Raw genomic sequence first — 14,013 nt, 5'->3', positions numbered from 1 at the left:
AAAAGTGCTGTCCATAGTGCTGAACTAATAAAAAAGCTTAAATGCCTTCTTTTTCAAATAAATATAGCAAGAGAATGAAGAAAAATTGATAATAGGAGTAAATTAGAAAGTTGCTTAAAATTGCATGCTCTATCTGACTGAATCATGAAAGAAAAAAATTGGGTTCAGTGTCCCTTTAAAGGACCAGTCAACACAGTAGATTTGCATAATCAACACATGCAAGATAACAAGACAATGCAATAGCACTTAGTCTGAACTTCAAATGAGTAGTAGATTTTTTTTATGACAATTTTAAAAGTTATGACTTTTTCCACTCCCCCTGTACCATGTGACAGCCATCAGCCAATCACAAATGCATAAACGTACCATGTGACAGCCATCAGCCATTCAAAAATGCATACACACTTATTCTTGCACATACTCAGTAGGAGCTGGTGACTCAAAAATTTTAAATATAAAAAGACTGTGCACATTTTGTTAATTGAAGTAAATTGGAAAGTTGTTTAAAATAGCATGCTCTATCTGAATAATGAAAGTTTAATTTTGATTGAGTGTCCATTTAAGTTTATTATGGAAGTATTCATTTTTTGTTTGACTAACGGATTTTGTATTAAAAGACTACTTGTGGGCACTGTGAGTGAAAACAATAGTGTGCACCTCTTTTCAAGACACCCCTGCAAGATGATAAATTTAAAATAACACAAAAAACACTTGTATCACTGCATCAGTTATTTTATACTACAATACTGCTATTAATTGTATAGGTAAAACATTTTTTATCGAATCTGAGTAACATTTAAAAAAGTTTTGAAAGGTAAGTGAGCTAAAACAATAAATAAAGTTTTCAGTGCTGACTTTCTCATTGTCTTAGGATTTAGGTGCGTTCACATATAGTTAACAATATATAACATTCAAGAAATTCCTTGTTGCAATTAAAATAAACTATGAAACACTTAATAGATAATTCATTTACAGCTGTTGCAAATTAGAGAATGATCTTCACATCAAAATACATAAACTCAATAATGAATGAATAATTATCATATAAGTATCATTATAAATATTACATTGTATGACGGATATTTATTAACATAGTTAAAATAAATTTGAGATGTGGAAGTTGACTTTGTGGCATAACTTCTGGTGAATAAACGCAGCCTTGTACGCATTTACTACACTCTTACAGACCACGGTTTAAATGATCCCGGCTCCGCAACTGGGCACTAGATAAAGAAAACAAATAGAAAATGTGTCAATATACAAAAAGTTATATACAGGCACTCAAGGAGACTAGACCATCACATTGGTTTCTGAGTTTTTGTTTAGTGTATATTATTATGATTTATGACAATTTCACACATACTTTCTGGTGCACAAATAAGGCTCAGCGTTTTGGTGATATATGCATATAACTCAAATAGAATATAGACTTCAGAGAATCATGTCCGCTCAACATTGCTAAATGCAGACAACATACGCTGTTGGCATTTATCATTGAACAAGCATTTCTAGTGAAATGCTTGTGCAATGCTGCCCCCTGATCATTGGTGGCCAATCTCCTGCTAGCTTCTTAAAGGGACATAAAACAAGTTGAGATCTGTGCATATCCTAAAAGGGCTAATTAATTTAAAATAGTTTGCATAAAAAATATGTTTACAAATTGCTGGCAAGTATTTTAAAATAATTTTCAAAAATAATCAAAATAAATTACATAGCTAAGCTGCCTGGGAGCAGCCAACTCCACCCCTCTTATCAGTGTTTACACACAGGCATTGTATTTCAACTGAGTTCCCAGCTTCTAGGCATGCTCCAGCAGATAATCCCTATGCATTTTTGCATTCTACCAAAACAACAATAGATATAGATACAGCCATAGAAGGAAATGTGTGTGTGAGGGGGGGGGGGGAGTTAGAGCTTTACAATTGAGAAACTAAAAATAAAGGGTTAATGGTGAGGCACTGCAGTATAAATTTGCAGGTAAAGTAAATAAAGTACATATTATTATATTTGGTCTCTATCCAAACTTGTTTTATGTCCTTTTAACTTCCGTTTTTAGGCAAGCCTAGAAGGATGGAATCTGCTGCTTAATAAATGGAGTCCAAGGTCTTTACATATGAAAAGTAATTTACTCTTCCCAATAATGTCAGATTGTCTCAAGTAAAGAATAGACCTCAGGATATAAGCAGGACAACTGGGCTGGAGTGGGTCAATTGGGATGGAAGTTTGGTAGATATACACACACGAACTGACACTCTACACACACAAATGCACTCACCAGGGCTGCCATCAGGGGGTGATTAGGGTGACTCCTGCCAGGGGCCCAATGGGCCCCATGCGGCAAACACAACTATTATTATTATTTTTTTACATTTTGGCAGCCACCAGAGGCCGCTACAGCAGAGTGCTATTGAACGTAGGAAATGTCATTACAAGGAGTAAAGTATTAGCATTTGAGAGGATTTCTGAGTGTGCACTAAATCACTATGCACAGTGTGAGACAGACTTGGCACTTCAGTTTGTAGAGTGTGTGCCAGAGTCAGGCGGCAGATCACTTTCATTTGCAGAGGAGGTAGGACTTACTTAGTAAATGTTTTTTATTTATTTGTGCAATTTCAGATTTTAACTTCAGTGTGGTAGTTGTGTGGTGGGGCCAGGGGTCCATAAAAATTTTTTTTTAGCAATATACAGCAGTGTATTTATGATTATTTGACAATGCTGTAGAAATTATATATTTAAAACCATGCAGAAATGTTTCCTCCTCAATACACAAATGGTAGGTGCCCTTTTGGCAGTTATGATTTTTTTTTTATTTATGTATATATTTTAATTACATTCCAGTTTACTACCCCTTTGTGCAAGGACTTTTCAGATGCCATGAGGCATTTTATCTAAGATTTTTACATCTGCATAAAATGTTATACTTTCAGGCTAATATTGCTCAGTGTTTGAAATAAGATAGGTTAACTTAACACTGTTCAGTTTACACTACAGCTGACTTCATTTTGAAATACATACAAACAAGCCTAAATCCTGCATTTAACCAGATTTAATGTAATGAGACTGAGTACCACATCTTATGGTTCCACCAAGACCATATAGAGTACAGCATTTTCAGTACAGCTGACAGATGGGAATATTTGTACACCAGATTTTAAGTGGTGCTCTTGGTTGGGGAAAATAGGGGGGGAATTAGGGGATGGCAATGTGCAGAAATGTTACCTCCTGTGAGTGTTTCTGTGGGTGTCTGTGTTTATGTCTTTTTGCTTTTGTTGGTCTCTCTATGAGTGTGTATGTATTTTTTTCTGTGGATCTCTCTGTGAGGGTTTGTGTGTCTGTGCATTTTTCTGTGGATGTCTCTGTGAGGGTGTGTATGTATGTCTTTGTGTGTTTTCTGTGGGTGTCTGTGAGTGTGTATGTCTTTGTGTGTTTTCTGAGGATGTCTCTGTGAGTGTTTCCTTGGGTGTATGTGCAAGTTTGTGTTTGAGTTTGTGTGTGTGTCCATTGTCTGTTCCTTTTTAGGACATTTACTACTACTGATTATTCACATCTTTCTACAGACTTTGAGACTATCGATACCTTTCTGGAAGTCACCAAACCACCACTTAACCTTTAAATGATTGTTTAGGCAGTTCAGGGCCATTCCTTTCAGCCACTGCATGCAGTTGTTATCATATAGTTGGCATCTTCCTTGACAAAAAGATAATCAGAATTCCATATTGTGTCTTGTAAATATCCTTTTTTGACAAAACTTTAGTCTACCTCATTACTTGTCAGGTCAATGTAAACAAGTGCTGAGTGTCTGTGTGGGTGTCTGTGTCTGAGATTGTTTGTGTGTTTCATTTCGTGTTTGCTATAGTGTCTATATTTGAATTCTTATGTATGTCTGTGTGTTTCTGTGTTTGTGTGTTACTACCTTTACAACATTTTCAAGTTTGATTACACTTAAGAATAAAGCGCATATATATGTTTTAGTTACTTGGTCAAAAATTGCACATGTCAAAGGGGGGGCCTAATCAACGGTTAAGTAAGGGGCCCCAAAATTTCTAGTGGGGCCTTGGCACTCACATACACAAATACACACTGACACTCTACACACACATTCACCCTGCAATTTAGGACACATTGTATGTTTGGGCGTATGAGTGAAAACCTCTTTATATAACTATCTCTGTAACCTTTCTGTAATTTGGGCAGATTTTAATTAAAGCTCTTTCTATGGTAACGAATTGAATGTCTGGTAAATCATTTAGCCTGGAATTACTATGGGTAATATAGTGGGTATACTTCTGTAGAACTACATATATAGGGCTAGAATATAAGTGATGCGCTATTTTATTTTTGTGATCACGAAAACTCCGCTAGAGTTAAGCTTTTCGCTAGTCGGGTTGCTCTTGTATTAAAAGTTTAAAAAAAAAAAAAAAACTTATTTTGCCCTAGCGGTAAGCCAAATCACGCTTAAAGTTGAAATTCAAAAATCACAATCGCGTTTTCACATTCCCACATAGAAGTCAATGACGAAACAAAAGTGGAGAAACACCCACTCTCTCACGCAAACACCATGAAATATTCGCAAAATCGCTAACCGCTAACCCAACATGAAAATATTAATATTTCATATTATTCCAATGTTCTTTAATATGTTTTTTTTTTGTATTATGCGCATACCCAATAGCATACTGTAATATGCGCAAAAATGATCGCATACTGTAATATGCACATACCCGACATGAAAAATATGTATACATATATATTATTGTATTTATTTGTGTATATATGTCTGTAAATACATATATACACATAATACATTAATACATATATATACACAAACTCCAAAAAGTGAATCCACCCTCCTGAGTCAACTACTTGGGTGCAAATATGTAGATAATAGAAACCAAAAGGAATGCACTCACAGGACTTTAGGATATCAATAAGTCAAAATTTGATTGACGTTTCGGGGACTGATATATCCTCTTCTTCAGAATAACAATACTGTGCCAAACAACACTCTTATATAGTGTATACAGTGAAGCAAAATCAATCAATTCAAACATACAAGATTCGTAGCTGGAACGCACGCCATGCGTTCTGCAGACTCGGAAGTGACCTCACTTCCGGTTTCGGAATAACATAAAAATATATAGCAAGATGTTTTATACAAAGTAGGTGAACATCAAGAGAAAATAAAGGTCACAGACATATCAACACACGTAATGTGAATAAATTCTAGTGTGTATACCTTCAACTTTCAATAAATGCAGTGTGTGACGATATTCGCCGTGAGCTAGGCTTGAGGGTCATTGGTTGCCATGGTAACCACAGATGCTGTTAAGTGCGAGTGCCTGTACGCATGACTATACCAGGAGAGTCTCATGTCCTAAATTTTTGTGTCTAGTAAAATAGTTTGAGTTATACCATATGTACATGTTTTCAATGTTAGCAATTTATGGGTTCACAAAAATCCTGTGAGATAACAAATAGAGAAAGGGAGCTCACAGATAAGAAATTAATCATGGTCACCACCTTCGCACCCAATACCACCCAAGCAGGAAGCATACTGAGAAAACATTGGTCCCTTCTAACTTCGGGCCCAAAGTTACCATTTATCAAAGATACCACACCAATGGTGAGCTATAGACGAGGTACCAACTTAAAGTGTCATTAAACCTAAAATATAATGTTAGTGCTATTGTTATAAAAGCTTATATTCCCTTTTAATTATTTCTGACAGCAGGAGCGAGCTGCACTTAGTGTTATGGCGCGGTCGGGCCGGGCTGTGACTATACAGCTGGCCCGATGCGCTGTGTAATAAAAACAGACCCTCTCAGAAGAGCGCAGAGAGCGGGTCTGAAAACCTGACATATTTTAAAAAAATTAAAAGGGAATATAAGCTTTTATAACAATAGCACTAATATAATGTTATATAATTCTGCACTATGTGCAGAATTATATAACATTATATTTTAGGTTTACTGTCCCTTTAACTTGCAACAGTCTAATTGCAACAAAATCCTTTCATCACCCCCACAGAAATAAATCCTTCAAGATCAGGTTCTCTATTTCATGCAACACAACACATGTGATCTACATCCTCATTTGCCCCTGTGCTCTTTACTATGTGGGGAAAATGCAGGGTACCATGAAAGAAAGAATGGCCAACCATAGATCGACTATATGGCAGGCTTTGGACAAAGACTACTCTGATCAACCTGTTGCGCACCACTGTGCTGAGAGGGGCCATCCGGTATCTTCTATGAGAACTATCCTTATCGATCATGTTCCGAAACTGGACAGGGGTGGAGATAGAAAAAAAATTCTCCTGAGAAGGGAAGCGGAATGAATGTACAGATTGGGGAACATCCACTTCGTGGACTTAATTGCACACCTGATTTTAAGGCAATAATATAGGAGATAACACCTGATACAGACCAGGGGTGCGGTATCTCTGTGCAAGTGGAGACAGTGGCTATCAGGTCTGCAGCAAACCTTTTGGTCTGCATGCTCTCCTGCTACATTACTGGTGCCTGAGGTGTGTGCTGGGATCGTCTCTCTGATCCTGTACACACCTTGACATATTTCTCTACAGTTCCACAGATGATTTTCAGTCACTTATGAGATTCGGTGTTCCCTATTGGGCCTTCAGTATATGTATTTTTGCATAAATATTGTCAAGTATGATATAACACACATTACAGTATGTAATGACTAACCTGATTCCAAAGGAATGAAGTCTATAATGTATATTGTCAAAGATATGTGTTCTGTTGAATGTATCTGTTTGAGATACTTGTAGATATTGTATATATTATTCAAGGTATTTGGTTAATTTGTAACCACTCTGATATACCATGTTTATATCTAGCACTACAGATACAATTGTTGATATGTTCTAAGTTTAAACAATTTGATGAAGGTGCATCTGAGCATTTGGCACACTAAACTGGCTGGAAATGATGTACTAATAAACAAAGATATTCTGGTTCTTTATCACATGATTGGATAGGTGATAAACCGCACATCTCTTAGTCCCTCTGGCCAGCACCACTCTTATCTGATCTCATTCTTGTGGACCCATAAATTGCTAACATTGAAAACATATACATAAGGTATAACTCATACTATTTTACTAGGCACAAAAATTTAGAACATGAAGCTCTCCTGGTATAGTCATGCGTATAGGCACTCACACTTAACAGCCCCTCTGGTTACCATGGCAACCAATGACCCTCAAGCCTAGTTCACAGCGAATATCGCCACACACTGCATTTATTGACAGTTGAAGGTATACACACTAGAATTTAATAACATTTTGACTTATTTATATCCTAAAGTCATGTGAGTGCATTCCTTTTGGTTTCTATACACACACACACACACACACATATATATATATATACACACACACACACACACACACACACACACACACACATATATATATACACACACACACACACACACACATATATATATATATATATATATATATTTCTTCAAAATACTGCAGATTCCCTATACTAGCTACATACTAGACAGCAATTGCTTAGAGCAGTGGACAAACCATTTACAGCTAGTCCTAAATAGCCATAATAAAGGGAGACAAGATAAACTCACCAGAATTTTCAAGTCATCAATAAAGCAACACTATTTAAGAGGTTGATTCTAATCTTTTTGAAACTCTTGCTCAATATCAGAAAAAATAGGATCAAGAGAGAGAGAAACATTTTTTGAAACCTTACATTTTCATGTTAAATCTCAGGTGTTAACTCACGCTAATTCTTCTTGTGCTATTTGGGATTTTGCTCAAGAGCAACTCATAGCTTTCAGCTGGAAATATCAGCGCTATTTATTGAAAGTAATGGGAGCGCTAGAGTGGTGTCGGCAGCGCTAAACTTCTTTGGTAAATCTGATTTACCATGGACTTGTAATATAAAGTTGGGTGATAATTTTAGTTCGGGCCAAAAATACTGCTTATTGCATACCGGGCATAGGGGCATAGAACTGGACCAATCACCTGAATGCACTGAATGAACCAGTAAAATTAAAGGTGTGTGCCATCTGTCAACAGGTTGACTTCTTGGACCTCAGGATCTTCAAGGAGGGAGCGGCTCTGGGCACTACACTCTACAAAAAAGAAACTGACAGAAACTCTATCCTCCATGCCTCCAGCTGCTACCCACGGTCACTCATCAAAGCGATACCAAAGGCCCAAATGCTACGGGTGGTACGCCAGTACCACTGGTTGCTGCCATACATTACCGCCTAACTGTCTACTCATTATTCACATATATCAGCTGGCTACACCTTATATGGTGGTTCTTACATTGACACTTTGTACAGACGGACGTGTCCCTTCCCTGACTATGTATTACATTTTCCCAATGACTATTCAATGCAACTGTATATCTTTCACATTGATTGCAGCCTGTTGTGCTGACACTTTGTTTGTGCTCAAGTGAACGCATTTACTTTGAACTTGTAATACACACACAAGTTAGCACAGGTGCAATATTGCTTAGTCTTAGGGGCCTATTTATCAAGCCCCGTGTTTCTAATGACCGCTGCTCCATAACCTGTCCGCCTGCTCTGAGGCGGCGGAAAGAAATCAACCCGATCAAATATGATCGGGTTGATTGACACCCCCTGCTAGGGGCCGATTGGCCGCGAATCTGAAGGGGGCGATATTGCACCAGCAGTTCACAAGAACTGCTGGTGCAATGACAAATGCCGACAGCATATGCTGTCAGCATTTATCGTTGTGCTGAGGACATGATTTCGCTATAGCGGATCATGTCTGTTCGCATCATGTTAAATTGACCCCTTAGTGTTACTTGTAATCTAGCCCTACATCGGTATATTATTCTTAGGCTAATATTTGCTTTGAATATATCATTGTATCTAGTGTATATTTAGTGCTTAAGGTCCATTTAAATTTAAAGATGTCTTAAATGAATCATTCTACAATCTGATTGCATCTTATAAGTTACAGTAAATTATTTTTATGCCAAAACCACATACCAGTTTGGTGAAGGCATCAATACAAGCATTGCGTATTCTCTCTGGCGTGGCGGGGCTGTCCAGTCTAAACGGTCCTGTGATGCCAGACTCTGCTCTCGCTGAAGTGATAGCATCCTTAATGGCATAAAATACAGAGGCAGACAAGAAAAACGGCGGCTCTCCAACGGCCTAAAAAGAAAATGATAGACATTGTCCTGAATATATAACTAATGTGTCAGACATTATGGGGACATTGCTCAGTATAAATTATTACATAAGCAACAACATCTATATTAACAACGACACTGAAAACTGAAATGAATTTAACACTACTGGGAGCCAGCTGAGCTCATTGGATAAGCCAACGAAAAGAGGCATATATGTGTATTCACCAATCAGAAACTTATTCCCAGTACTACATTGCTGATCCTGAACCTACCTAGGTATTCTAAGAGATCAAAGCAAATTTGGTAATAGAATTTAAAAAGTTGCTTAAAATTGCACGCTGTAATTGAAGTATAATTTAATTATAATCTTCCCTTTACTGTCCCTTTAAAGGGGCATTTTCATAAATCAGATAGAAAGTAGTTTTCAAAAAATTCAATTTACTTCTATTATCAAATTTACCTCTTTCTCTTGATATAGAATCTCAAGTCACATGCACGTTCCTGAACCTACCTTAGTGTGCGCTCATGGAAGGGAGCTACGTTTCAACAAAGGAATCCAAGAGACAGAGTTAAATTTTATTACAGAAGTAAATTGCAAACTCTTTTTTTTTATTTGTACGCTCTAATTCATTTATCATGTTTAATTTTAATTCTATATTTATCAGTAGCGTCTCCATAACCAGCATATCGGGGGGCATTTCCTGGAGGCCCACAATGATTTGTGGATGGGGCCTAATTTGAGGGGCAGGATCTAGGAAAATAATGAGTGGGGATGGGTGGAGTTGGGAGGGCTTGGGCAGATTAGTGGGTGGGAAAACCATTCATGATTGGGGGGGCACATGGGGGGCAGCCATTATGCAGGGGGGAATAGTGCCCTCTACTGCCCATAAGCAATGCCACTGATGTTCCTTTATGATGTTTAATAGTTTTCTGATTTTTGTTTCCTGTAGCTCATGCACCCATTTTGTAACTTCTTATTTTGTCTCTAATTAATTAATTTGCATCAGGGGGACCCCAGTACCATGCTCAATAAATTACTTAATAAGCTCTCCTATCTTTCTGTTTATGGTGTCACAAATTTAATTCTTAAACACACACAAAAAAGTGAGTATTAAAAGTGTGAGCATTTCTTTAAGGGATATGAAAGTCTATATTAAACTTTATGTATATAGAAATATCTATGAGACTTGGTTATCAAATGTACTTTGTTCTCTTGGTATCATTTGATGAAATGCATACCTAGGTACGTATCATTAGTTGAAAAGCATACCTAGAGAGCTAGCTTCTAATTGGTAGCTTATAGGGAAGCCAGGTGTCTAGTATTAAACTGGACAGTCCAGTATTTTAGCAGGCTGTCTGGTAAAATCTTCACAAAAATACTGGACACTTAAATGCCCATTTTTTATAATCCATGAGTAGTAGCTAAATGTAAAAGGCCTCCTATGCCTCAATGTATTACAAATGTGTAGTGGAGTAGAAAGAAGTGCGGACAGTCAAGAAGGTCAAATAAAGTTTATTAATGTTTGTTACTGGCAACCAAAGGGGTATAAATATTAAAGTTTATGTTACTGACAGTCAAGGGGTAAAATCACTGCTCAGTTTTGAAAAATATAAATTGTAGAATCAGGAGTGGGGGCTAAAGCAGAGCTTTTTTTTTTTGGGGGGGGGTACATTGTGTGACCATACCTAGCATTGTGCACAGTTAGTAAATGTTTATCCATTATTTTTAAGAAGGACAACTGGTAACCCTAGTAGCGTCACACAAATGCCTCTTGTAATTTGCTCGCAAGCCAGATCTCTGTAGTGCATTGCTGCTAAACACACAGTTATATACATGTAATATTGTAATAATAAAAATCATAAAGAAAAAATTTGGGTTTCATGTTCCTTTAAAAATATGGTAAAAGGCACCTTAGAAGAATAGATGGCTTTAGTGTTTGGAGAGTTGCGTAGAAGAGAAACATTAAATTCTGTAGGTATGTCACCAAATGAAGGGATTTTGTACATTCCTGGTCCTCTTGAATAGAGAAATCCATCCGGAGAATAGCGTAACTCTTCTAATGTAAAGTAGCCAATACCTTGAACAAAAGCGCCTTCAACCTGTACATATAAACACAGTTTAGACACATTATATTCTATATTGTGAAGGAAAAGTATAATTATTTCATATAGCACATTAGTAACATTACACATACTCATTATTGTGTTCTAATGTGCATTATTGTTTTTATTCACTAGATGGCGATATAATATTATATATTAAATATTAGCAACTGCATTGCGAACATATGCATATAAAATAAGGGCCAGATTATCAGTGGCACACTAATAGTTACGCACAAGCAAAAAGGGTTTTATCGTGGTTGTTTGAGCACAGCGGGTGTTGCACTCGCATTACAAGTTTAAAGTAAACGCGTGAGCACAATCATGATTAGGGGGAAAAAAGGCTGCAAAGGACTTAGAGATACATACGTATACATGTCTATATATATATATATATATATATATATATATATATATATATATATATATATATATATATGTGTGTGTGTTTATATGTGTGTACATATGTATGTGTATATATGTTATCTACACATATTTACACATGTAAACATATATATACTTACACATGTAAACATATATATACTTACAGTATATATAAATGCATTGGAGCCCTTTGCAGTAAAGGGACAGTCTAATCAAAATTAAACTTTCAGATAGGGCATGCATGCTTTGCTCTCTAGGTATGCAAATTTCTAAGCCCTTGAAGGCCGCCTCAGTCTGCAGAGGCTTCGATACAAGTTAATCACACAGGTAAAAAGTGTATTATTTTAACCATGTTATGCAAAACTGGGGAATGGATAATAAATAGATTTTCTATCTTTTCAAACAATAAAAAATATGTTATAGACTGTCCCTTTAAGTAAATGAAAACGCAATATTCATATTTCATAAAGTGTTATACTGTGTATTTACATAGCAGAATATGTTCTATGCATTTATATACTGTATATATATATATATATATATATATATATATATATATATATATATATATATATATATATATATATATATATATATTGGATCTATACCTATAAATAATCATCTATAGGCAGGTATATATATTGTCACAAAAAAATCATATATATGTATAAATATGTATTTATGCATAAATAAAACATTCTGCTATGTGAATGTAAAATATTCATATTTTCATGTCTGGTTAGGGCACTTGAGAATATGCAATCGGATTTGCGCGTGAGTAGGTTATTTCCTCCCCCCCCACACACACACACTATTTTTGCTCTATTGACTTCTATGGGGGAATATATTTACACAATCGCAGTATTCAAAGTGAACACCGGGTCAGCGCATGAGCGAAAACGTTTTCCTTTAAACTTGTAATACGAGCGCAAAAAACTTCTAGCAGAGTCAGTACGTTAGCGGGAGTGTTAAATACCACTTCACTTGTAATCTGGCCCACAATGTTTTTAAAGTATTTAAAGTATAGTTTTGTTAGCAAAATTTGTATTACAATGTAGTCCAGGATCTTGAAAATCTCATACCTTGATCAAGCATATAAGAGGATCTATGTCTGCCATTCTTAGAAGGCAAAATAAATTCTAAAAGTACTTTACAAATGTTTTTTTTTTTTTAATAAATAGGAATTAAAGTTTTTATGTAAGCACTAATAGATATGGATCTGTTCCCCAGTATGAGCTATGAGAATGGCCACATGCTAAATGGGTCCAGAATCTTCATACAGAGAAAGCATTTAGTAGTTGTCAAATAGTAAAATAATTTCCTTAACAAATACGAAGGAATTAGTACCAATACAGATTAGTGCAGAGGTAATTTGTTTTTACTCTAATATGTCACAAGCATAACATTTCTTAAGACTTTCTAGGACATGGAGTTGAGACGGACATATTGGAAGTGGCTCACCAGTGTTTTGTGGGTGTTTCACGGCCTAAAGAGATAATGAGATCTATTTATCAAATGTCTGTCGGACCTTATCTGACAGTGCGGATCAGGTCCGACAGACATCGATGAATGCGGAGAGCAATACGCTCTCCGTATTCAGCATTGCAACAGCAGCTCACAAGAGCTGCTGGTGCAACGCCGCCCCTGCAGACTCGCGACCAATCGGCTGCCAGCAGGGAGGAGTCAATCAACCCGATCGTACTCAATCGGGTTTAATTGTGGCGATTCCTGTCCGCCTCATCAGAGCAGGTGGACAGGGTTATGGAGCAGCGGTCTATAGACCATACGGAGCTTGATAAATGGGCCTCAATGTCCAGGGACCGTCTGTTAAGAAGTGAATATGAGAACACAGCGTCCCAAAGACCAGACAGACGATAAACAGCCAAAATCACAAGTCAGGAGAGTAGTCAGAGAAGAGACAAAGGTCAAGGAATCAAAACAGCAGTCCAAATCACAATTCAGAAGAGCAGTAGAAATCCCAGCAAGAAGTTGGTACACAGAAGGAATTTGCAGTAAAAGCAATCACACCCAGAAAAAATCAAATTCCCGGGCATAGACAGGAAGCGGGAAGCTGCTTATAAAGGCTGCTAATTAGGTAACTGTCAGCAGCTGGCAGGCAGGTGGAGCTAGAGAGCCAGCCAGAAGTAGAACTCCCATTTAGTGACAATCCCACAAGATATATTACATTTTGTTAGGTAAGTACCAGGGTCATATTCTAAACCAAATCACTACTCTGTCCTCATGTCACATACAGAGGTATCTCATATCTGTTTACATGTATCAAGCTTGCAGTCTCAGGAAGGGGCAGGTTGGGCAGATTTCATGGTAATGTCCTAAAACTAAACCGGGTAACAGGAAACAGGTG

General features: G+C 36.8%; 1 protein-coding gene across 1 annotated transcript in view; it reads right to left on the bottom strand.

Annotated features, from left to right (window-relative positions):
- Positions 1 to 711: 711 nt before the first annotated feature.
- XDH (xanthine dehydrogenase) overlaps positions 712 to 14,013 on the bottom strand; it is a 198,541-nt gene continuing 185,239 nt past the window's right edge. The window contains exons 34-36 of the mRNA XM_053712630.1: positions 11,073 to 11,261; positions 9,016 to 9,183; positions 712 to 1,223 (exon numbers count right to left, since the gene is read on the bottom strand). Of these exons, the coding sequence (XP_053568605.1) occupies positions 1,173 to 1,223; positions 9,016 to 9,183; positions 11,073 to 11,261 (408 nt within the window). The 3' untranslated portion in view covers positions 712 to 1,172. The remainder of the gene's footprint in view (positions 1,224 to 9,015; positions 9,184 to 11,072; positions 11,262 to 14,013) is intronic.

Source organism: Bombina bombina, chromosome 4, assembly GCF_027579735.1.
Source record: "Bombina bombina isolate aBomBom1 chromosome 4, aBomBom1.pri, whole genome shotgun sequence".
Lineage (NCBI taxonomy): Eukaryota > Metazoa > Chordata > Amphibia > Anura > Bombinatoridae > Bombina > Bombina bombina.
The sequence above is the reverse complement of the archived record's forward strand: the minus strand, read 5'-3'. Positions and strand labels throughout refer to the sequence as shown.